At 55.3% G+C, this 24626-nt stretch overlaps 1 protein-coding gene and 1 long non-coding RNA gene across 2 annotated transcripts in view; one reads left to right on the top strand and one right to left on the bottom strand.

Moving 5' to 3' along the window:
• TRDMT1 (tRNA aspartic acid methyltransferase 1) overlaps positions 1-14197 on the bottom strand; it is a 56268-nt gene extending 42071 nt beyond the window's left edge. The window contains exons 1-2 of the mRNA XM_075315594.1: positions 13822-14197; positions 5893-6002 (exon numbers count right to left, since the gene is read on the bottom strand). Coding sequence (XP_075171709.1) covers positions 5893-6002; positions 13822-13885 — 174 coding nt within the window. The 5' untranslated portion in view covers positions 13886-14197. The remainder of the gene's footprint in view (positions 1-5892; positions 6003-13821) is intronic.
• Positions 13829-23046, top strand: LOC142243550 (uncharacterized). The gene is made up of 3 exons (XR_012724380.1): positions 13829-14159; positions 22628-22764; positions 22869-23046. It is a non-coding gene; the product is annotated as an uncharacterized LOC142243550 (long non-coding RNA).
• Positions 23047-24626: the final 1580 nt, after the last annotated feature.

The following is a 24626-nucleotide window of genomic DNA, read 5'->3' as shown; positions in this document are numbered from 1 at the left end:
CCCGTCTGTGTCTTTCCAGGGCTGTCTCTTTCCAGGGCTGTCTCTCTCCAGGGATGTCTCTCTCCAGGGATGTCTCTCTCCAGGGATGATGTCTCTTTGACCGTCTGTCTCTTTCCAGGTCTGTTTCTTTGGCCGTCTGTCTCTGTCTGTGGTTCTGTCTGTCTCTCTCTATCTCTCTCTCACCACCGACATCATATTACCTCACACATAAGCTTCTTATACTAACAGTTTATTTTGTTCCTATAGCAACCACTGACAGTTGCTACTAATAGCCAGTAGCTCCCACCTCCATTCAGTTAAATGGAGGCAGGATTTTGGTGAATAACTAAAGCGCGGGGTTAAATTTTCCCGTCAAAACAGTCTATGACGCTCCCTGGGTCACATGAGGCGTCTCTGCAAAATTTCGTGATTGTAAATGCGACGGTGTGGATTCCTTTAGCGGACATACATACACACACATACAGTATATACACACATACATACACTGAGCTTTATATATTAGATTATTATGCCTACTACATATTCTCATAGGATCTTGGAGCTGGGAATACCCATTTAAAGCAAATTGCTAGCCCCCAAATGTGAAATCCATGGGGCATATGGAAAGGAAATGTCCAGAGTATACAGCCCTTTTACAAGGTGTTTTTCTATTAAATATTGCTGGGATAGGTCATGATTTTATGACTGGTGCGGATTGGACCTTTGTGAATAAAGAGGTAGCAGAGCTGGTTTAGAGCTGCGCCCTTATTACTGTTTTCCTTGTACAGTGGCACCCCAACATGGAACAGGTCCAGCTGAACATTACCGCACAGTCGGCAATGTGGAGCTCAGATGTGCAGGGAAAACGGCGTTTTCTTCATTCATTCATTCATTCATTCATTCATTCATTCGGGATTGGTAGCGATGTCAGAGGTCAGACTGGTCATAAAGGGATGGGACATCCCAGTGATAGCGATAATGATGGGTCTGTCCATGATTTCCGGACACATTTGTCAAGAGGCTTCCGAGCCCATCTATGGCGATCTGGGTAGGTGAACACTATGGCTGGACCTGGTGTGAAGCAGTGGTCATGACACCGGGAGATCACAACAGAACTGAAAGAATGACATACAGACGTGACACATCCATCGCACCAAGATGTCCACCGCTGGGTCTACGCATATGGATAGGATGTTTTATGTGGACAATGGCAGTGTTATGCAGTTACTGGCGTCTCCGCACTGTCCTGCCCCCTCCTTCTGGCGGGGTCGCTGGCACACTCACCTTCCCGACTGCTCAGCGGTAGCCCCTGTGTCTCTGATCCTTGCTGTCAGCTTGCAGGAGCTGAGCATGCCACGCAAGTCTACTAGGAGCGCACCGATTTTTAAACGACCAGCACACCACTAGGTGTTTAAGGCACCCTCCACCTATGGAAGGTGTCTGGGCAACGTGGTCACTGTGCACTGATTTTAAACGAGCGTTCGTAAATATGTTGTGTCTTCGATTGGTTCCCATTATGGCCAGAAATATTCCCATGTCAGCCCAGCTCTGTAGGTTGTTTCCAAATATTTCAATATAATATATACTGTAGAGATGTCGAGTGCATTGCTCGTTTTTTTCTGTCAGTCCTATAGAGAATGAATTGAACAGTGGTTGGGTGTGTGCTCCATTCTACCGACTGGAGCAGATATTAGTGGTCAGATCCTTACCGATCAATAAGCTATCACCTGTCATCTGGATAAATGATAAGTTATCTTCACTGGACAACCCCTTTAAGGCTAAGGGGTACTTCTCACATAGCGAGATCGCTAGCGAGATCGCTGCTGAGTCACGGTTTTTGTGACGCAGCAGTGACCTCATTAGTGATCTCGCTGTGTGTGACACTGAGCAGTGATCTGGCCCCTGCTGTGAGATCGCTGCTCGATGCACACAGTGCTGGTTCATTTTTTGGACGTTACTCTCCCGCTGTGAAGCACACATCGCTGTGTGTGACAGCGAGAGAGCAATGATTGATTGAATGAATGAATGACTGACTGAATGTGCAGGCAGCAGGGAGCCGACTTCTAGCAGCCTGCGGTAAGCTGTAACCAAGGTAAATATCGGGTAACCAAGCGAAGCCCTTTGCTTGGTTACCCGATATTTACCTTGGTTACTAGTGTCCGCCGCTCTCAGGCTGCCAGTGTCGGCTCCCTGCACAAGTAGCCGGAGTACACATCGGGTTAATAAGCAAAGCGGTTTGCTTATTAACCCGATGTGTACTCTGGCTAGGAGTGCAGGGAGCCAGCGCTAAGCGGTGTGCGCTGGTAACAAAGGTAAATATCGGGTAACCAAGCGCTTGGTTACCCAATATTTACCTTAGTTGCCAAGCGCAGCATCTCTTCCACGCGTCGCTGCTGGCTGGGGGCTGGTCACTGGTCGCTGGTGAGATCTGCCTGATTGACAGATCACCAGCGACCATGTAGCGACGCACCAGCGATCCTGACCAGGTCAGATCGCTGGCGGGATCGCTGGAGCGTCGCTAAAGTGTGACGGTACCCTAAGTTCACATGTTCGTTTATCTGTTTTGCTTAGACACAAAGCTTTTCTGTTATTTCTTTAGAACAGAATTAAAATGGCATCAAGCAGAACATATTCTTCCATAATAACCAATAGGGGCCTCTGCTTTCATCTGCAGCAGTTCTACCTTGGATCAGTTTTGCACATGAATGACCTTTTCAGAAGAATTACCAATTCCCCCGGATTCAGTATCTCCATGTATCCCCCTGACTGATCCCAAGTTGTCACTTACTCTATGACAAATGTGCCTGGAGGTATCAGATCGAAACAGATAAGCGACAACCCCAACAAATCCAAAAATGGTTGTTTACTTTCCTAATAATGTCCAATAATGCAGAGGATTAATCCACAGAATTTGCCCAAAAAGTCTAATACATGCAGGTGTCACCCCGGGCACCCTCACCTTTTCTGATCACAAGCCGCCAGTTCTGTAGAGTTGCCCTCGTAAGTGCAGGTCTCTCCACTTACGGTACTTCTATGGGATCTCCAAAAATGTTCGGAACGCCTATAAAAGTGAATTGAGAGGCCCACGTGGCGGTACAAGACGGGCACCTGTTCTAGAGATACTGTAGATGTAGGTTTTACCTCTGGGACCGGCACCAATAAGATCTTTAAGGGAATCTGTCAGGTGATTTTCTAGTATAATACTAATATTATCTTTAAATAGGGCTTAAAGTGACCTTTCAAACTCAGTAAGTTTTATTGCTCTACCTTATCTTGTTATGTTGTTGTAAGATCTGTAGAATTCAGTGTGACTTAGTAACTAGTCATGCATACAGTATGTAAATACAAACTGTATATGCCCTGCTCCCTCCTCTCAGTGCTGGCATCAGCGATAGTAAATCTGTACTGAATTTGCACTGTTGCTCCCACCCATACTCCCTCCAACCTCTCAGCACTAGTGATGTGTCGGTCATGAACGATCCGACACAAAGATACGGCTCCCTGCTGTGGCTGACAGAAGCCAGATCACCAGTGAGAGCCACTAAAATCTCTAAACGGCTCTTTTCGCCGCTGAAACCCCGCCCACTCGCGGCTAAACCCCGCTTACTCAACAATATGATTGGTCACTTGTAAGTGGGCGGGGTTTAGCCGTGGGTGGGCGGGGTCACTATAATCTTAAATATGTGTTCACCTGGGGTGAACGCATATTTAATAAGAAGCCAAGAACGATCTGAAAGATCTGGTTCTTTTTGGTGAGCGGAGCCATGGGAACCGGATCACCAAAAAGAGACGGACTGCCCATCACTACTCAGTAGTGATAGTGAATGCACTGAGAGGTGGATGGCCGGAGCAGTGAATATGCAAATTGTATTTACATACACTTGACTAGCATGCGGGAGACACTGAATTCTACAGAGCTGACAACAAGATAACAGGAGAGGGTAGAGCAATAAAACTTACTGATCCTGAAAGGTCTCTTTAAGCCCTATTTAAAGATAACTTTAGTATTGTACTTTAAAATCATCTGACAAATACTCTTAAAAGGAAACCTGTCAGGTTCCTTATACCCTCCAAGCCAGCAGCATTTACATTTGCATGTTCCAATTCCCATCCAAACCATCCCTGTATAATATAAATCTATAAAATAAAACATTTAAAAAAGCATTTCTTACCACCGTTTTTCTTATTCAAATTAGTTCTGTGACTATTCGATGCGGTGTTAGTTCCCCTGACTAGTCGGCCCTCTTTCCGTGTTATCACACCTCTGTGTATTTGATAACATGATTTCCAAAAGCAGAGTCACTGAAAGCTCCTGGAAATGTCACGCATGCGTGCAACTTGTTCCGGTGGCGTTAGCGCGCCTCGGAAGTTGGATGCATGCTTCCCGGCTTTCTCTGGCTGGTCTCCCCGAGATCAGTGATTGTTTTATCTGGCTGGTCTACTAGGCATTGCTCCCACCTAGCCAGAATCCTACTCCACACTGATGAGGGGCAATACCCCGAAACAGCTGTCTGTGGATGGATACCTGGCCTTGGTATTTCCCTTGTCAGATCTTTAAACTCGTCAAAGAGTTGGATATTGACCAAGAGGGCCACTTAATATGGTGGTTATGGTGGTCTCCTAAAAAGAGTCACTCCTTGGCTAGGTCCTTCCTGGAGGGATATGGATGTTTTCTGTTTCGAGGCCCCTAACAGAGGCTCCACGGACGTTTTTGATTTGGGCCACTTAATATGGTGGTTGTGGTGGTCTCCTAAAAAGAGTCACTCCTTAGCTAGGTTCTTCCCGGAGGGATATCTGGCTATTTTCCGTGTCGAGTCTCCTAACAGAGGCTCCATGGACATTTTTGATTTGGGCCACTTAATATGGTGGTTGTGGTGGTCTCCTAAAAAGAGTCACTCCTTAGCTAGGTTCTTCCCGGAGGGATATCTGGCTATTTTCCGTGTCGAGTCTCCTAACAGAGGCTCCATGGACATTTTTGATTTGGGCCACTTAATATGGTGGTTGTGGTGGTCTCCTAAAAAGAGTCACTCCTTAGCTAGGTTCTTCCCGGAGGGATATCTGGCTATTTTCCGTGTCGAGTCTCCTAACAGAGGCTCCATGGACATTTTTGATTTGGGCCACTTAATATGGTGGTTATGGTGGTCTCCTAAAAAGAGTCACTCCTTGGCTAAATCCTTCCAAGAGGGATATCTGGCTATTTTCCGTGTCGAGACTCCTAACGGAGGCTCCACGGACCTTTTTTGGTTTGTATAGTTCCCGGGGGCAATGCACCTAGGATTTCACTGTGTTGAGTGCCTTTGCTGGCTGCCGGCAGTGTTTTCTTTGGCTGGTCTCCCCGAGATCAGTGATTGTTTTGTCTTCCCAGAGGCACACTGAGAATGGTAGCAAGTGCAGATGTTTTTGGATGCAACAGCTGTCGCACAATTTGAGGTTCACTTCCACATCGCGGCTCTATACAAGTGAATGGTGCTGCAATGTAACAAGTGCGAAAAATCAGACTCAGATGGATATTTTGTGACTTGCTTGTAGCAGAATTTGGCCCCATTCACTTGTATAGCACCGCGATGTAACAGCGACACCGAGCGGTTGCACAACGCCTGTTTTGGCCAAAATCTCTGTAGCCCTAGCCTAATGGTATGTATGAATCGGGAATCTTCAAATCTACATTTTGAACGCTCGTCCTCCCCAACTACTTCCATTCACAGGGCTATTTATTTATTTATTTATCCCCCACCCGACCAGATCTGGTGCGTCTTATCATGGCACCCACCCTTTATAATAACCAACACAAAGCTTACGGAGCACGGATACGTGGCACAGTGCCCTACAGACTAATGGCCGCGCTGCTGTGTCCGGACGGACATGGGCGGCTGAAGTTAGCCGGATGCACATACAGCAGAAATCCGCACCTACCTCTATGGTCTTGGGCCATAATGGGGTGTTAGGGAAGTTGTGCTTGTACACCTCGTTGGCGGTGGTGTTCACGTCCACGGCTGCCACCACTTCAGCAGATACTCCGCTTTCTGAAACAGTCACAAAGTCATTAACGATTAGTAATTACTTGTCATTTGGGTTTTTCAAAACCTATTAAAGGGATTGCAGGAAAAGTCATTCTGAGAAGTGTCATCTGAGGACAGAGAGGTCCGAGCGCAGGGACCCCAGGGGTCTGCAGTGTCCCCTCTCACTGGGGATTTGAGAATAGTGACGTCCTATCACTTGCCCCATTATAGGGTCCCCACCTGTCCGCTATTCGGGGCGGCACGGTGGCTCAGTGGTTAGCACTGCAGTCTTGTGGTGGCTCAGTGGTTAGCACTGCAGTCTTGTGGTGGCTCAGTGGTTAGCACTGCAGTCTTGCAGCGCTGGGGTCCTGGGTTTAATTGCCACCAAGGACACCATCTGCAAGCAGTTTGTATGTTCTCCCCGTGTTTGCGTGGGTTTCCTCCGGGTTCTCCGGTTTCCTCCCATACTCCAAAAAACATACTGATAGGGAATTTAGATTGTGAGCCCCAATGGGGACAGTGTTACCAATGTATGTAAAGCGCTGTGGAATTAATAGCGCTATATAAAGTGAATAAATCTTATTATTATCCTATGACTGTGCCATGAATGATTGTAAACTGTAGTAAAAAATAAAAAATTTAAATTAGCTATCAAGTATAATTCATAAATTGTTGTGTTCTGCTCATCATAGTAAAGAGCGGTGGTCTGATGTAGCCACATTCACATTCCTTTGTTATGGGGGCAGCATGACCAGCTTTGCTATGGAGGGTAGCATGACTTGCTTTGTTATGGGGGCAGCGTGACCAGCTTTGCTATGGAGGGTAGCATGACTTGCTTTGTTATGGGGGCAGCGTGACCGGCTTTGCTATGGAGGGTAGCATGACTTGCTTTGTTATGGGGGCAGCGTGACCAGCTTTGCTATGGAGGGTAGCATGACTTGCTTTGTTATGGGGGCAGCGTGACCAGCTTTGCTATGGAGGGTAGCATGACTTGCTTTGTTATGGGGGCAGCGTGACCAGCTTTGCTATGGAGGGTAGCATGACTTGCTTTGTTATGGGGGCAGCGTGACCGGCTTTGCTATGGGGGGTAGCATGACTTGCTTTGTTATGGGGGCAGCGTGACCAGCTTTGCTATGGAGGGTAGCATGACTTGCTTTGTTATGGGGGCAGCGTGACCAGCTTTGCTATGGAGGGTAGCATGACTTGCTTTGTTATGGGGGCAGCATGACCGGCTTTGCTATGGGGGGTAGCATGACTTGCTTTGTTATGGGGGCAGCGTGACCAGCTTTGCTATGGAGGGTAGCATGACTTGCTTTGTTATGGGGGCAGCGTGACCGGCTTTGCTATGGAAAGTAGCATGACTTGCTTTGTTATGGGGGCAGCGTGACCAGCTTTGCTATGGAGGGTAGCATGACTTGCTTTGTTATGGGGGCAGCGTGACCGGCTTTGCTATGGAGGGTACCATGACTTGCTTTGTTATGGGGGCAGCGTGACCAGCTTTGCTATGGAGGGTAGCATGACTTGCTTTGTTATGGGGGGTAGCATGACTTGCTTTGTTATGGGGGCAGCGTGACCAGCTTTGCTATGGAGGGTAGCATGACTTGCTTTGTTATGGGGGCAGCGTGACCAGCTTTGCTATGGAGGGTAGCATGACTTGCTTTGTTATGGGGGCAGCGTGACCAGCTTTGCTATGGGGGGTAGCATGACTTGCTTTGTTATGGGGGCAGCGTGACCAGCTTTGCTATGGAGGGTAGCATGACTTGCTTTGTTATGGGGGCAGCGTGACCAGCTTTGCTATGGAGGGTAGCATGACTTGCTTTGTTATGGGGGCAGCGTGACCGGCTTTGCTATGGAGGGTAGCATGACTTGCTTTGTTATGGGGGCAGCGTGACCGGCTTTGCTATGGAGGGTAGCATGACTTGCTTTGTTATGGGGGCAGCGTGACCAGCTTTGCTATGGAGGGTAGCATGACTTGCTTTGTTATGGGGGCAGCGTGACCGGCTTTGTTATGGGGAACAGTATGACAGGCTATGTTATGGGGGCAATATGACAGGCTTTGTTATGGGGCAGCGTGACTGGCTTTGTTATGGGGGCAATGTGATCGGCTTTGTTATGGGGAACAGTGTGACAGGCTATGTTATGGGAGCAGCTTGACTGGCTGTGCTATGGGGGCAACGTGACCGGCTTTGTTATGGGGAACAGTGTGACAGGCTATGTTATGGGGGCAGCGTGACTGGCTTTGTTATGGGGGGCTACATAATCGGCTTTGTTATGGAGGGGCAGCGTGACCATCTTTGTTATGGGGGCAGTAACTCACTTTATTATGGGGGACAGCATAAATGACTTTGTTATGGGGAGCATAGTGACCAGCTTTGTTAAGGGACAGAGTGACTGGCTTTGTTCTAGGGTTCAGCATGTCCAGCTTTATTATGGGGGCATCATGACTGGTTTTATTATGGAGGGCAGTGTGACCAGCTGTGCTATGCAGGGCAACGTGACCGGCTTTGTTATGGGGGCAGCATGACAGGCTTTGTTATTGGGGGGCAGAATGACTGGCTTTATTATGGGGGGGCAGAATGACTGGCTTTATTATGGGGGGGCAGAATGACTGGCTTTATTATTGGGGGGCAGAATGACTGGCTTTATTATGGGGGGGCAGCGTGACCCGCTGTGCTATGGAGGGCAGTGTGACAGGCTTTGTTATGGGACCAGTGTGACTGGCCTTATTATGGGGGGCAGCGTGGCAGGCTTTGTTATGGGGCAGAATTGCAGTTTTTCTTTGGGGATCAGTGTGGCCTGACTTTTTAATGGGGCAGCATGGTAAGCTTTCTTTGGGGGAGCAGCATAACAAGATTTTTTATGGGGGGCAGCATGGCAAGAATTGTTACGGGGGCAGCATAGCAGGATTTAATATGGGGACAGCATGACAGGCATTGTTATGGGGGCAGCACGGCACCGTATTGTTAAGCAGAATACTATATAGGGCCAATGCAGATGGCTTCTTTTTTGGGAAGCAATAATGCTGGTACTGTAGTAAGGGGCACTGTGCCTATTATGGGGGCTGCAGACATCACCGTTACGGGTGCACGGTGCCATCTCTGCTGTGTGTGGTCAGAGCATGGCACCTGATGACTACGGTCTGTATGGCGGAGATGGGTCAGATGGGCATGCCGGCCATTAGTATGACGGGTACATAGGGCACATATGGCAGGGCATCTTCTCCCTGCAGACCAGGCACACGGGTGTCATTTTTTTTTTCGGACACATCACAGGCTGTATTTTTTCTTCTGCTTTCACTAAAGTTCAGAATCCCAAAATAGCAAATGCCCCCACTATTCAGCGGCCGGGGCGCTCACATACCAATGTCAGTGAGTCATGGCGTTTAATCTTCGTGCCCGCACTCCTACAATGGAGGGACTGAGGCTCCGCACTCTCCCTGACCTCAGCAATTAGCAAAAAATCAGCCTCGGCAGCTATAGGGGGAGGACGCGGCGCTGCTGGGATAGGACATATCAGTAGTCTTAAAATTGGAGTTAGGGGCTGGAGGGTAGAGGGTCCACAGGGGGGGTGAAAAATTAACATTTATAACAATATGGCTTCTCCTACAATGTGGGAGCCGCGCCCCGCTTGACTATGAAAGCGGCCCAAGCGCTATTATTATGGGGGTAGGAGGATTGGGACATTCACACATATCCAGGAAGATTCTAGTCCACAATAAAGGAGGTCACTTATAGACCCCCACCGATTGCCGGAATGGGGCAATTTTGTCTTCCGTCTGAAAGGAGCAGCGCAACAAGCAGTCCCGTAGAGACGGAATGGGGCAGGGGGTGAGTACACACCGCCATTGCTCCATTCTAGTGGGGGTCTCCGCAGCCACTTCATCCACTCCCTACAGGACTGACTCTGAATGCTCGGCTTTCTCCGATAGTCCCATAGAGAAGGAATGGGGCAGAGGGTGAGTATACACCGCCATTGCTCCATTCTAGTAGGGGTCTCCGCAAAGACGTCATCTTCTCCTACAGGAATAAAGCTGACCGCTTGTCTTTCCAACCAGAATTCTCATAGAGACGGAATGGGGCAGGGGGTGAGTACACACCGCCATTGCTCCATTCTAGTGGGGGACTCCGCAGCCACTTCATCCACTCCCTACAGGACTGACTCTGAATGCTCAGCTTTCGCCAGCAGTACTATAGAGAAGGAATGGGGCAGGGGGAGAGTACACACCTCCATTGCTCCATTCTAGTAGGGGTCTCCGCAGTCGCGTCAACTGCTCCCTACAGGACTGACGCTGAACGATCGCCTTTCCCCGGGAGTTCCATAGAGAGGTCCACCTATATAGGTCCACCAGAATCTTCTCCGCCTAGATAGGTCCACCAGAATCTTCTCCACCTAGATAGATCCACCAGGGTCTTCATCACCTAGATAGGTCCACCAGAATCTGGTCCACCACAATCTTCTCCGCCTTGATAGGTCCACCAGAATCTTCTCCGTCTTGATAGGTCCACCAGAATCTTCTCCGCCTTGATAGGTCCACCAGAATCTTCTCCGCCTTGATAGGTCCACCAGAATCTTCTCCGCCTTGATAGGTCCACCAGAATCTTCTCCGCCTTGATAGGTCCACCAGAATCTTCTCCGCCTTGATAGGTCCACCAGAATCTTCTCCGCCTTGATAGGTCCACCAGAATCTTCTCCGCCTTGATAGGTCCACCAGAATCTTCTCCACCTAGATAGGTCCACCAGGGTCTTCGTCACCTAGATAGATCCACCAGGGTCTTCGTCACCAAGATAGATCCACCAGGGTCTTCGTCACCTAGATAGATCCACCAGGGTCTTCGTCACCTAGATAGATCCACCAGGGTCTTCGTCACCTAGATAGATCCACCAGGGTCTTCGTCACCTAGATAGATCCACCAGGGTCTTCGTCACCTAGATAGATCCACCAGGGTCTTCGTCACCTAGATAGATCCACCAGGGTCTTCGTCACCTAGATAGATCCACCAGGGTCTTCGTCACCTAGATAGATCCACCAGGGTCTTCGTCACCTAGATAGATCCACCAGTGTCTTCGCCACCTAGATAACTCAACCAGGATCTTCTAAGCCTAGATAGGTCCATCAGAATCTTCTACGGCTAGATAGGTGCACCAGGATCTTCTACACCTAGATAGATCCACCAGGGTCTTCTCTGCCGTTATATTGATTTTATCAAGCCATCGAGTTGCTGATGTTACTCTTCGCCTTGCTGCTTCTATTCTTAAGACTATGATGTCCTTCTCCAGTGATTGATCTCTTTGTATGATGTGTCCAAAGTAGGCAAGTCGTAGCTTGGTGATCCTTGCTCCAGTGACATGTTTGGCTAGATTTGTTCCAAAATGTATTTGCTTGTTCTTCTTGCCATCTATGGGATTGATAACATCCTTCTACAGCACCACATTTCCAAGGCGTTGATTGAAAGCACAGGGCTAGTGAAATACCGTAGTGACTCGTCTTGTGTTCCCGTGGACTAACACAGTGGTCAACAGAATAAGTGACCTGCATGATGCGGCAGCAGGACCCCCACCCACCTGTCTTCGGTCTCCATAATGGCTTTATCCTGGTATAGCCAACAGAAGGTACTGGACAGCTGTGCCGAGAACATGCCCCGCACAGGAGAGGAGTATCAGTGTGACCTCGTGCACTTAATCTTCTGCATGAAGTCACAGAACGTAGCTATCAGTGAAGATATAAGCAGCGCAGTATGGCGGTATGTGCATTGTGCACAGTGATCACCGCTACAGTGACCAGTACTGTCTAGTGGAGGAAGACTGCGTACATTTCCACCAGATCTCTGGGACCTCAATGGTCTGCAGTGCACACACTGGGGGTGTATGGGGGCGACAATACCACCTATTGTGGATCCTGGGTAAAATGGGAATACAAACTGCTATATACAGGTCCAGGATCACTGTATGCAGCTATATACAGGTCCAGGATCACTGTATGCAGCTATATACAGGTCCAGGATCATGGTATGCAGCTATATACAGGTCCAGGATCACTGTATGCAGCTATATACAGGTCCAGGATCACTGTATGCAGCTATATACAGGTTCAGGATCACTGTATGAAGCTATATACAGGTCCAGGATCACTGTACGCAGCTATATACAGGTCCAGGATCACTGTATACAGCTATATACAGGTCCAGGATCACTGTATGCAGCTATATACAGGTCCAGGATCACTGTATGCAGCTATATACAGGTCCAGGATCACTGTACACAGCTATATACAGGTCCAGGATCACTGTACACAGCTATATACAGGTCCAGGATCACTGTACACAGCTATATACAGGTCCAGGATCACTGTATGCAGCTATATACAGGTCCAGGATCACTGTATGCAGCTATATACAGGTCCAGGATCACTGTATGCAGCTATATACAGGTCCAGGATCACTGTATGCAGCTATATACAGGTCCAGGATCACTGTATGCAGCTATATACAGGTCCAGGATCGCCGTATGCAGCTATATACAGGTCCAGGATCACCGTATGCAGCTATATACAGGTCCAGGATCACCGTATGCAGCTATATACAGGTCCAGGATCACCGTATGAAGCTATATACAGGTCCATGATCACTGTATGCAGCTATATACAGGTCCAGGATCACTGTATGCAGCTATATACAGGTCCAGGATCACTCTATGCAGCTATATACAGGTCCAGGATCACTGTATGCAGCTATATACAGGTCCAGGATCACTGTAGGCAGCTATATACAGGTCCAGGATCACTGTATGCAGCTATATACAGGTCCAGGATCACTGTATGAAGCTATACACAGGTCCAGGATCACTGTATGCAGCTATACACAGGTCCAGGATCACTGTATGCAGCTATATACAGGTCCAGGATCACTGTATGAAGCTATATACAGGTCCATGATCACTGTATGCAGCTATATACAGGTCCAGGATCACTGTATGCAGCTATATACAGGTCCAGGATCACTGTAGGCAGCTATATACAGGTCCAGGATCACTGTATGCAGCTTTATACAGGTCCAGGATCACTGTATGCAGCTTTATACAGGTCCATGATCACTGTATGCAGCTTTATACAGGTCCAGGATCACTGTATGAAGCTATATACAGGTCCATGATCACTGTATGCAGCTTTATACAGGTCAAGGATGACTGTATGCAGCTATATACAGGTCCAGGATCACTGTATGAAGCTATACACAGGTCCAGGATCACTGTATGCAGCTATATACAGGTCCAGGATCACTGTATGCAGCTATATACAGGTCCTGGATCACTGTATGCAGCTATATACAGGTCAGGGTCGGTCATGATTGTATACTTATATATGCAGGTTCAGGATCACTATATACTGCTATATACAGGTCCAAGATCACTGATTCTGCTATATACAGGTCAGGATACACTTCCAGGATCACAGTATAGTTATATACAGGTCGGATCACTGTATACTGCTATATACAGGTCTAGGATCATTCTATACAACTTTTTACAGGTCCAGGATCATGGTATACTGCTATATACAAGTTACGATCACTGTATACTACTATATACAGGTCCCAGATCACTGTATACTGCTATATACAGGTCCCAGATCACTGTATACTGCTATATACAGGTCCCAGATCACTGTATACAGTTATATGCAGGTCGGATCACAGTATTCTGCTATATATAGGTCCAGGATAATTGTATACACCTATATACAGGTCCCAGATCACTGTACTCTGCTATATACAGGTCCAGGATCACTGTATACCGCTATATCCAGGATCCCGGGTCACGTGTCCCTCCTTGTCCCGGTTTCCGGTACCTGTCAAGCCGCAGTGCAGGCCCCCGATGCCGCTGTACAGCTCCAGCACCCGCAGCGGCGCCATCCCTGGTCCCGGCCGTCTGCGGCCTGCAGTGCACGGGGCTCCTCCAGCTCCACAGCCCGGAAACTTCCGCGTGAGGACGCCGGAGCCGGGACCGCTCTTCGGGGCTCAGCTCTGCCGGAGGCCGCGGATGTCATGTGCTGCGTGGAGAGCGGAGGGAGCAGGACCAGGAACCGAACTACCACTGTACTGTGTATAAACACCCTCCACTAGGCAGAGCGCAGCTTTATATCTAACCTACGGTACTAGTACCAGGTGTCGTCCTCCTCTTCTTCAGGTACCCAGCTCTCCCTCCACTGCCCCTGCTCCAGGTGCCCTCCTCTCCCTCCACTGCCCCTGCTCCAGGTGCCCTCCTCTCCCTCCACTGCCCCTGCTCCAGGTGCCCTCCTCTCCCTCCACTGCCCCTGCTCCAGGTGCCCTCTTCTCCCTCCACTGCCCCTGCTCCAGGTGCCCAGCTCTTCCTCCACTGCCCCTGCTCCAGGTGCCCTCCTCTCCCTCCACTGCCCCTGCTCCAGGTGCCCTCCTCTCCCTCCACTGCCCCTGCTCCAGGTGACCTCCTCTCCCTCCACTGCCCCTGCTCCAGGTGCCCTCCTCTCCCTCCACTGCCCCTGCTCCAGGTGCCCAGCTCTTCCTCCACTGCCCCTGCTCCAGGTGCCCTCCTCTCCCTCCACTGCCCCTGCTCCAGGTGCCCTCCTCTCCCTCCACTGCCCCTGCTCCAGGTGCTCTCCTCTCCCTCCACTGCCCCTGCTCCAGGTGCCCTCCTCTCCCTCCACTGCCCCTGCTCCAGGTGCTCTCCTCTCCCTCCACTGCTCCAGGTGCCCTCCTCTCCCTCCACTGCCCCTGCTCCAGGTGCCCTCTTCTCCCTCCACTGCCCCTGCTCCAGGTGCCCTCCTCTCCCTCCACTGCCCCTGCTCCAGGTGCCCTCCTCTCCCTCCACTGCCCCTGCTCCAGGTGCTCTCCTCTCCCTCCACTGCCCCTGCTCCAGGTACCCAGCTCTCCCTCCACTGCCCCTGCTCCAGGTGCCCTCCTCTCCCTCCACTGCCCCTGCTCCAGGTGCCCTCCTCTCCCTCCACTGCCCCTGCTCCAGGTGCCCTCCTCTCCCTCCACTGCCCCTGCTCCAGGTGCCCTCCTCTCCCTCCACTGCCCCTGCTCCAGGTACCCAGCTCTCCCTCCACTGCCCCTGCTCCAGGTGCCCTCCTCTCCCTCCACTGCCCCTGCTCCAGGTACCCAGCTCTCCCTCCACTGCCCCTGCTCCAGGTGCCCTCCTCTCCCTCCACTGCCCCTGCTCCAGGTGCCCTCCTCTCCCTCCACTGCCCCTGCTCCAGGTGCCCTCCTCTCCCTCCACTGCCCCTGCTCCAGGTGCCCTCCTCTCCCTCCACTGCCCCTGCTCCAGGTGCCCTCTTCTCCCTCCACTGCCCCTTCCCCAGGTGCCCTCTTCTCCCTCCACTGCCCCTGCTCCAGGTGCCCTCCTCTCCCTCCACTGCCCCTGCTCCAGGTGCCCTCCTCTCCCTGCACTGCCCCTGCTCCAGGTGCTCTCCTCTCCCTCCAGTGCCCCTGCTCCAGGTGCCCTCCTCTCCCTCCACTGCCCCTGCTCCAGGTGCCCTCCTCTCCCTCCACTGCCCCTGCTCCAGGTGCCCTCCTCTCCCTCCACTGCCCCTGCTCCAGGTGCCCTCCTCTCCCTCCACTGCCCCTGCTCCAGGTGCCCTCTTCTCCCTCCACTGCCCCTGCTCCAGGTGCCCTCCTCTCCCTCCACTGCCCCTTCCCCAGGTGCCCTCTTCTCCATCCACTGCCCCTGCTCCAGGTGCCCTCCTCTCCCTGCACTGCCCCTGCTCCAGGTGCCCTCCTCTCCCTCCACTGCCCCTGCTCCAGGTACCCTCCTCTCCCTCCACTGCCCCTGCTCCAGGTGCCCTCCTCTCCCTCCACTGCCCCTGCTCCAGGTGCTCTCCTCTCCCTCCACTGCCCCTGCTCCAGGTGCCCTCCTCTCCCTCCACTGCCCCTGCTCCAGGTGCCCTCCTCTCCCTCCACTGCCCCTGCTCCAGGTGCCCTCCTCTCCCTCCACTGCCCCTGCTCCAGGTGCCCTCCTCTCCCTCCACTGCCCCTGCTCCAGGTGCTCTCCTCTCCCTCCACTGCCCCTGCTCCAGGTGCCCTCCTCTCCCTCCACTGCCCCTGCTCCAGGTGCCCTCCTCTCCCTCCACTGCCCCTGCTCCAGGTGCCCTCCTGTCCCTGCACTGCCCCTGCTCCAGGTGCTCTCCTCTCCCTCCAGTGCCCCTGCTCCAGGTGCCCTCCTCTCCCTCCACTGCCCCTGCTCCAGGTGCCCTCCTCTCCCTCCACTGCCCCTGCTCCAGGTGCCCTCCTCTCCCTCCACTGCCCCTGCTCCAGGTGCCCTCCTCTCCCTCCACTGCCCCTGCTCCAGGTGCCCTCCTCTCCCTCCACTGCCCCTGCTCCAGGTGCCCTCCTCTCCCTCCACTGCCCCTGCTCCAGGTGCCCTCCTCTCCCTCCACTGCCCCTGCTCCAGGTGCCCTCTTCTCCCTCCACTGCCCCTGCTCCAGGTGCCCTCCTCTCCCTCCACTGCCCCTGCTCCAGGTGCCCTCCTCTCCCTCCACTTCCCCTGCTCCAGGTGCCCTCCTCTCCCTCCACTGCCCCTGCTCCAGGTGCCCTCCTCTCCCTCCACTGCCCCTGCTCCAGGTGCCCTCCTCTCCCTCCACTGCCCCTGCTCCAGGTACCCAGCTCTCCCTCCACTGCCCCTGCTCCAGGTGCCCTCCTCTCCCTCCACTGCCCCTGCTCCAGGCGCCCTCCTCTCCCTCCACTGCCCCTGCTCCAGGTGCCCTCCTCTCCCTCCACTGCCCCTGCTCCAGGTGCCCTCCTCTCCCTGCACTGCCCCTGCTCCAGGTGCCCTCCTCTCCCTGCACTGCCCCTGCTCCAGGTGTCCTCCTCTCCCTCCACTGCCCCTGCTCCAGGTGCCCTCCTCTCCCTCCACTGCCCCTGCTCCAGGTGCCCTCTTCTCCCTCCACTGCCCCTGCTCCAGGTGCCCTCTTCTCCCTCCACTGCCCCTGCTCCAGGTGCCCTCCTCTCCCTCCACTGCCCCTGCTCCAGGTGCCCTCTTCTCCCTCCACTGCCCCTGCTCCAGGTGCCCTCCACTGCCCCTGCTCCAGGTGCCCTCCTCTCCCTCCACTGCCCCTGCTCCAGATGCCCTCCTCTCCCTCCACTGCCCCTGCTCCAGGTGCCCTCTTCTCCCTCCAGTGCTCCAGGTGCCCTCCTCTCCCTCCACTGCCCCTGCTCCAGGTGCTCTCCTCTCCCTCCAGTGCTCCAGGTGCCCTCTTCTCCCTCCAGTGCTCCAGGTGCCCTCTTCTCCCTCCAGTGCTCCAGGTGCCCTCCTCTCCCTCCACTGCCCCTGCTCCAGGTGCCCTCCTCTCCCTGCACTGCCCCTGCTCCAGGTGCCCTCCTCTCCCTCCACTGCCCCTGCTCCAGGTGCCCTCCTCTCCCTCCACTGCCCCTGCTCCAGATGCCCTCCTCTCCCTCCACTGCCCCTGCTCCAGGTGCCCTCCTCTCCCTCCACTGCCCCTGCTCCAGGTGCCCTCTTCTCCCTCCACTGCCCCTGCTCCAGGTGCCCTCCTCTCCCTCCACTGCCCCTTCCCCAGGTGCCCTCTTCTCCCTCCACTGCCCCTGCTCCAGGTGCCCTCCTCTCCCTGCACTGCCCCTGCTCCAGGTGCCCTCCTCTCTCTCCACTGCCCCTGCTCCAGGTGCCCTCCTCTCCCTCCACTGCCCCTGCTCCAGGTGCCCTCCTCTCCCTCCACTGCCCCTGCTCCAGGTGCCCTCCACTGCCCCTGCTCCAGGTGCCCTCCTCTCCCTCCACTGCCCCTGCTCCAGATGCCCTCCTCTCCCTCCACTGCCCCTGCTCCAGGTGCCCTCCTCTCCCTCCACTGCCCCTGCTCCAGGTGCCCTCTTCTCCCTCCACTGCCCCTGCTCCAGGTGCCCTCCTCTCCCTCCACTGCCCCTGCTCCAGGTGCCCTCCACTGCCCCTGCTCCAGGTGCCCTCCACTGCCCCTGCTCCAGGTGCCCTCCACTGCCCCTGCTCCAGGTGCCCTCCACTGCCCCTGCTCCAGGTGCCCTCCTCTCCCTCCACTGCCCCTGCTCCAGATGCCCTCCTCTCCCTCCACTGCCCCTGCTCCAGGTGCCCTCCTCTCCCTCCACTGCCCCTGCTCCAGGTGCCCTCTTCTCCCTCCACTGCCCCTGCTCCAGGTGACCTCCTCTCCCTCCACTGCCCCTTCCCCAGGTGCCCTCTTCTCCCTCCACTGCCCCTGCTCCAGGTGCCCTCCTCTCCCTGCACTGCCCCTGCTCCAGGTGCCCTCCTCTCCCTGCACTGCCCCTGCTCCAGGTGCCCTCCTCTCCCTGCACTGCCCCTGCTCCAGGTGCCCTCCTCTCCCTCCACTGCCCCTGCTCCAGGTGCCCTCCTCTCCCTCCACTGCCCCTGCTCCAGGTGCCCTCCTCTCCCTCCACTGCCCCTGCTCCAGGTGCCCTCCTCTCCCTCCACTGCCCCTGCTCCAGGTGCCCTCCTCTCCCTGCACTGCCCCTGCTCTAGGTGCCCTCCTCTCCCTCCACTGCCCCTGCTCCAGGTGCCCTCCTCTCCCTCCACTGCCCCTGCTCCAGGTGCCCTCTTCTCCCTCCACTGCCCCTGCTCCAGGTGCCCTCTTCTCCCTCCACTGCCCCTTCCCCAGGTGCCCTCTTCTCCCTCCACTGCCCCTGCTCCAGGTGCCCTCCTCTCCCTCCACTGCCCCTGCTCCAGGTGCCCTCCTCTCCCTGCACTGCCCCTGCTCCAGGTGCTCTCCTCTCCCTCCACTGCCCCTGCTCCAGGTGCCCTCCTCTCCCTCCACTGCCCCTGCTCCAGGTGCCCTCCTCTCCCTCCACTGCCCCTGCTCCAGGTGCCCTCCTCTCCCTCCACTGCCCCTGCTCCAGGTGCCCTCTTCTCCCTCCACTGCCCCTGCTCCAGGTGCCCTCCTCTCCCTCCACTGCCCCTGCTCCAGGTGCCCTCTTCTCCCTCCACTGCCCCTTCCCCAGGTGCCCTCTTCTCCCTCCACTGCCCCTGCTCCAGGTGCCCTCCTCTCCCTGCACTGCCCCTGCTCCAGGTGCCCTCCTCTCCCTCCACTGCCCCTGCTCCAGGTACCCTCCTCTCCCTCCACTGCCCCTGCTCCAGGTGCCCTCTTCTCCCTCCACTGCCCCTTCCCCAGGTGCCCTCTTCTCCCTCCACTGCCCCTGCTCCAGGTGCCCTCCTCTCCCTGCACTGCCCCTGCTCCAGGTGCCCTCCTCGCCCTCCTCTCCCTCCACTGCCCCTGCTCCAGGTGCCCTCTTCTCCCTCCACTGCCCCTGCTCCAGGTGCCCTCCTCTCCCTCCACTGCCCCTGCTCCAGGTGCCCTCTTCTCCCTCCACTGCCCCTTCCCCAGGTGCCCTCTTCTCCCTCCACTGCCCCTGCACTGCCCCTGCTCCAGGTGCCCTCCTCTCCCTCCACTGCCCCTGCTCCAGGTACCCTCCTCTCCCTCCACTGCCCCTGCTCCAGGTGCCCTCCTCTCCCTCCACTGCCCCTGCTCCAGGTGCTCTCCTCTCCCTCCACTGCCCCTGCTCCAGGTGCCCTCCTCTCACTCCACTGCCCCTGCTCCAGGTGCCCTCCTCTCCCTCCACTGCCCCTGCTCCAGGTGCCCTCCTCTCCCTCCACTGCCCCTGCTCCAGGTGCCCTCCTCTCCCTCCACTGCCCCTGCTCCAGGTGCTCTCCTCTCCCTCCACTGCCCCTGCTCCAGGTGCCCTCCTCTCCCTCCACTGCCCCTGCTCCAGGTGCCCTCCTCTCCCTCCACTGCCCCTGCTCCAGGTGCTCTCCTCTCCCTCCACTGCCCCTGCTCCAGGTGCCCTCCTCTCCCTCCACTGCCCCTGCTCCAGGTGCCCTCTTCTCCCTCCACTGCCCCTGCTCCAGGTGCCCTCTTCTCCCTCCACTGCCCCTTCCCCAGGTGCCCTCTTCTCCCTCCACTGCCCCTGCTCCAGGTGCCCTCCTCTCCCTCCACTGCCCCTGCTCCAGGTGCCCTCCTCTCCCTGCACTGCCCCTGCTCCAGGTGCTCTCCTCTCCCTCCACTGCCCCTGCTCCAGGTGCCCTCCTCTCCCTCCACTGCCCCTGCTCCAGGTGCCCTCCTCTCCCTCCACTGCCCCTGCTCCAGGTGCCCTCCTCTCCCTCCACTGCCCCTGCTCCAGGTGCCCTCTTCTCCCTCCACTGCCCCTGCTCCAGGTGCCCTCCTCTCCCTCCACTGCCCCTGCTCCAGGTGCCCTCTTCTCCCTCCACTGCCCCTTCCCCAGGTGCCCTCTTCTCCCTCCACTGCCCCTGCTCCAGGTGCCCTCCTCTCCCTGCACTGCCCCTGCTCCAGGTGCCCTCCTCTCCCTCCACTGCCCCTGCTCCAGGTACCCTCCTCTCCCTCCACTGCCCCTGCTCCAGGTGCCCTCTTCTCCCTCCACTGCCCCTTCCCCAGGTGCCCTCTTCTCCCTCCACTGCCCCTGCTCCAGGTGCCCTCCTCTCCCTGCACTGCCCCTGCTCCAGGTGCCCTCCTCTCCCTCCACTGCCCCTGCTCCAGGTGCCCTCTTCTCCCTCCACTGCCCCTGCTCCAGGTGCCCTCCTCTCCCTCCACTGCCCCTGCTCCAGGTGCCCTCTTCTCCCTCCACTGCCCCTTCCCCAGGTGCCCTCTTCTCCCTCCACTGCCCCTGCTCCAGGTGCCCTCCTCTCCCTGCACTGCCCCTGCTCCAGGTGCCCTCCTCTCCCTCCACTGCCCCTGCTCCAGGTACCCTCCTCTCCCTCCACTGCCCCTGCTCCAGGTGCCCTCCTCTCCCTCCACTGCCCCTGCTCCAGGTGCTCTCCTCTCCCTCCACTGCCCCTGCTCCAGGTGCCCTCCTCTCACTCCACTGCCCCTGCTCCAGGTGCCCTCCTCTCCCTCCACTGCCCCTGCTCCAGGTGCCCTCCTCTCCCTCCACTGCCCCTGCTCCAGGTGCCCTCCTCTCCCTCCACTGCCCCTGCTCCAGGTGCTCTCCTCTCCCTCCACTGCCCCTGCTCCAGGTGCCCTCCTCTCCCTCCACTGCCCCTGCTCCAGGTGCCCTCCTCTCCCTCCACTGCCCCTGCTCCAGGTGCTCTCCTCTCCCTCCACTGCCCCTGCTCCAGGTGCCCTCCTCTCCCTCCACTGCCCCTGCTCCAGGTGCCCTCCTCTCCCTCCACTGCCCCTGCTCCAGGTGCCCTCCTCTCCCTCCACTGCCCCTGCTCCAGATGCCCTCTTCTCCCTCCAGTGCTCCAGGTGCCCTCCTCTCCCTCCACTGCCCCTGCTCCAGGTGCCCTCTTCTCCCTCCAGTGCTCCAGGTGCCCTCCTCTCCCTCCACTGCCCCTGCTCCAGGTGCCCTCCTCTCCCTCCACTGCCCCTGCTCCAGGTGCCCTCCTCTCCCTCCACTGCCCCTGCTCCAGGTGCCCTCCTCTCCCTCCACTGCCCCTGCTCCAGGTTCCCTCCTCTCCCTCCACTGCCCCTGCTCCAGGTGCCCTCCTCTCCCTCCACTGCCCCTGCTCCAGGTGCCCTCTTCTCCCTCCACTGCCCCTGCTCCAGGTGCCCTCCTCTCCCTCCACTGCCCCTGCTCCAGGTGCCCTCCTCTCCCTCCACTGCCCCTGCTCCAGGTGCCCTCCTCTCCCTCCACTGCCCCTGCTCCAGGTGCCCTCTTCTCCCTCCAGTGCTCCAGGTGCCCTCCTCTCCCTCCAGTGCTCCAGGTGCCCTCCACTGCCCCTGCTCCAGGTGCCCTCTTCTCCCTCCACTGCCCCTGCTCCAGGTGCCCTCCTCTCCCTCCACTGCCCCTGCTCCAGGTGCCCTCCTCTCCCTCCACTGCCCCTGCTCCAGGTGCCCTCCTCTCCCTCCACTGCCCCTGCTCCAGGTGCCCTCCTCTCCCTCCACTGCCCCTGCTCCAGGTGCCCTCCACTGCCCCTGCTCCAGGTGCCCTCTTCTCCCTCCACTGCCCCTGCTCCAGATGCCCTCCTCTCCCTCCACTGCCCCTGCTCCAGGTGCCCTCCTCTCCCTCCACTGCCCCTGCTCCAGGTGCCCTCCTCTCCCTCCACTGCCCCTGCTCCAGGTGCCCTCTTCTCCCTCCAGTGCTCCAGGTGCCCTCCTCTCCCTCCACTGCCCCTGCTCCAGGTGCCCTCTTCTCCCTCCAGTGCTCCAGGTGCCCTCCTCTCCCTCCACTGCCCCTGCTCCAGGTGCCCTCTTCTCCCTCCAGTGCTCCAGGTGCCCTCCTCTCCCTCCACTGCCCCTGCTCCAGGTGCCCTCTTCTCCCTCCAGTGCACCAGGTGCCCTCCTCTCCCTCCACTGCCCCTGCTCCAGGTGCCCTCTTCTCTCTCCAGTGCCCCTGATCCAGGTGCCTTCTTCTCCCTCTAGTGCTCCAGGTGCCCTCTTCTCCCTCCAGTGCCCCTGCTCCAGGTGCCCTCTTCTCCCTCCAGTGCCCCTGCTCCAGGTGCCCTCTTCTCCCTCCAGTGCTCCAGGTGCCCTCCTCTCCCTCCACTGCCCCTGCTCCAGGTGCCCTCTTCTCCCTCCACTGCCCCTGCTCCAGGTGCCCTCTTCTGCTTCCTATGCTCCTGCTCCATCTGCTATCCTCCTCTCCCTCCAGTGCCCCTTCTCCAGCTGACCTCCTTCAGTGTTCCTTCTCAAGGTACCCTAAAGTGCCCTTTCTCCAAATGCTCTCCTCTCCCTCCAGTGCCCCTACTAACATGGCATGAAATCCTGCAACTGCGCTGAGGACGGGCAGCCATAGTCCCCTGACAAAACAGGTTAAATTCCTGGGCTACCTAGGTTGTCCGCACGGTGACCACACCAGACGTCCTGCTCATGTTGGTAGGTGCATTGCACACAAAATATGGGAACCTAATATATAAAAAACTGTGACGTCTCTCCTTATCTCAGACTAACAAATAAAAAAAATAAAATGTCATCTACAGGTCAAGGATTTCTTCTTACACGCTGGAAATAATGTGAAAAATTGGAAAGAATGTGCAAACTTCAGAGACTTCGTGCTCATGTTTCTGATGGCATTCCTGATGTTTGATGCTTGTCGCCGCTCTGGTGATTTATTATGTACCCGCACGTCCCTTCACATTAGCCATGGTGGGGATGTATGACCACTGTCTTGAATAGAGCAGGTTCTGAACCTTTTGCATGATTCCTAAGCTGCAAAGATGTTGCTCCAAAACTGCTTCATGTGAAAAATTTATCAGCACCTCAGTGATTGGATGTTTATGTCCGGTATGCACCCTAAATTGTCCAGGAACACTCACTGTTGGGTGGGGTTTTTGCTCATGCCACCCCTTTTTGTACCGGGACATTTACAAACTTGCCAAAATTGTTTCTGTAGACCCAAGGGACATTGAGTAGGAGTGACAGCATAAATGCTTAACCATCATTTCTTCGGGATCCCAGGGCGCCCATTGTGGAGACACGAGGCTCAGTGGGTGCTCTCATCCACTGGCCTGGCTGTCTTCAGGAAGACCGCACAGACCAGGGCTCATCCCACTGAACGCTCGTACTACTTCCACGTGGGCAGAACACTACTCGGACAACACAGGGTGAGGGAACCACACATTGGTAAGACTTTATTGGGTCACCAACAGGCAAAAACATGTTGTACATTCCCAGCAAGAAAACAATATGGTAGAAGCGACAGAGTCTCACCCTTCCGTTGTCCCACCAGGGATTAGAGTGTTTGTGACTTCGGGGCTTCTAGGGCCAACTATCCAAGCCAGCAGCACCCCGCTTTTGGCAGGAACCAACTGAGAGGAGATAGAGGCAAGCATAAGAAGCAGAACGAACACAGGAAGATATGTAGCTAGGCGATTGTGTTGTCCAAACCTGGGTCCTCCAAGCAAATTTGTGGGCTCAGTGTTGAGCAGTGAAGCAGTTCTGTGAAACTTCAGCTGGTACCGAGGATCGTAAGTTGAAATCCTGTAGAATTAATCTTGAAGCAGTTCTGTGATCCCCCACAGCTGGAACCGTAGCTCCTCGGCTGAGGTTATGTAGAATATCCCAAGTGAAGCAGTTCTGCAACTCTTCCAGCTGGAACTGTAGCTCCTCAGCTAAATTAATAGAGAATATCCCAAGTAAAGCAGTTTTGTGATTCCTCCAGCTGGAACCGTAGCTCCTCGGCTGAGGTTTTCTCCAATATCCCAAGTGAAGCAGTTCTGCGACTCTTCCAGCTGGAACTGTAGCTCCTCAGCTGAGGTTATGTAGAATATCCCAAATGAAGCAGTTCTGCAACTCTTCCAGCTGTAACTGTAGCTCCTCAGCTAAAGTAATATCGAGTATCCCAAGTGAAGCAGTTCTGTGATTCCTCCAGCTGGAACTGGAGCTCCTCAGCTGGGGTCACGTGGAAACTATCCCTGGTGACAGAAGCCACTCGGTTCTCTTACAGGATTGGTGGCGATGACTGCTCTCTCATAGGTCGCAAGTTCTATCTGACATCATGAATCTCTGAATTATGTTGTCAGAAGGGCTGAGGGAATACATGTTTACAGACAATAGGGTAGAGGACATATATGTTTCCCTATTTTGTATAAATTAGTCCGTAGTGGTAGGTAATAGCACTACCCAGGCATAGTTGGGTAAAGGGCATCAAAAACTGAATTATAACCTTCAAGTACTTCAATGGGGTCATTTCCAGTTTTGACCTTTAACAGTAGGGTTAGGAGCAGAAGGAACCAGGC

This window comes from Anomaloglossus baeobatrachus, chromosome 6 (assembly GCF_048569485.1).
Source record: "Anomaloglossus baeobatrachus isolate aAnoBae1 chromosome 6, aAnoBae1.hap1, whole genome shotgun sequence".
NCBI classification, from domain to species: Eukaryota; Metazoa; Chordata; class Amphibia; order Anura; family Aromobatidae; genus Anomaloglossus; species Anomaloglossus baeobatrachus.
The sequence above is the reverse complement of the archived record's forward strand: the minus strand, read 5'-3'. Positions and strand labels throughout refer to the sequence as shown.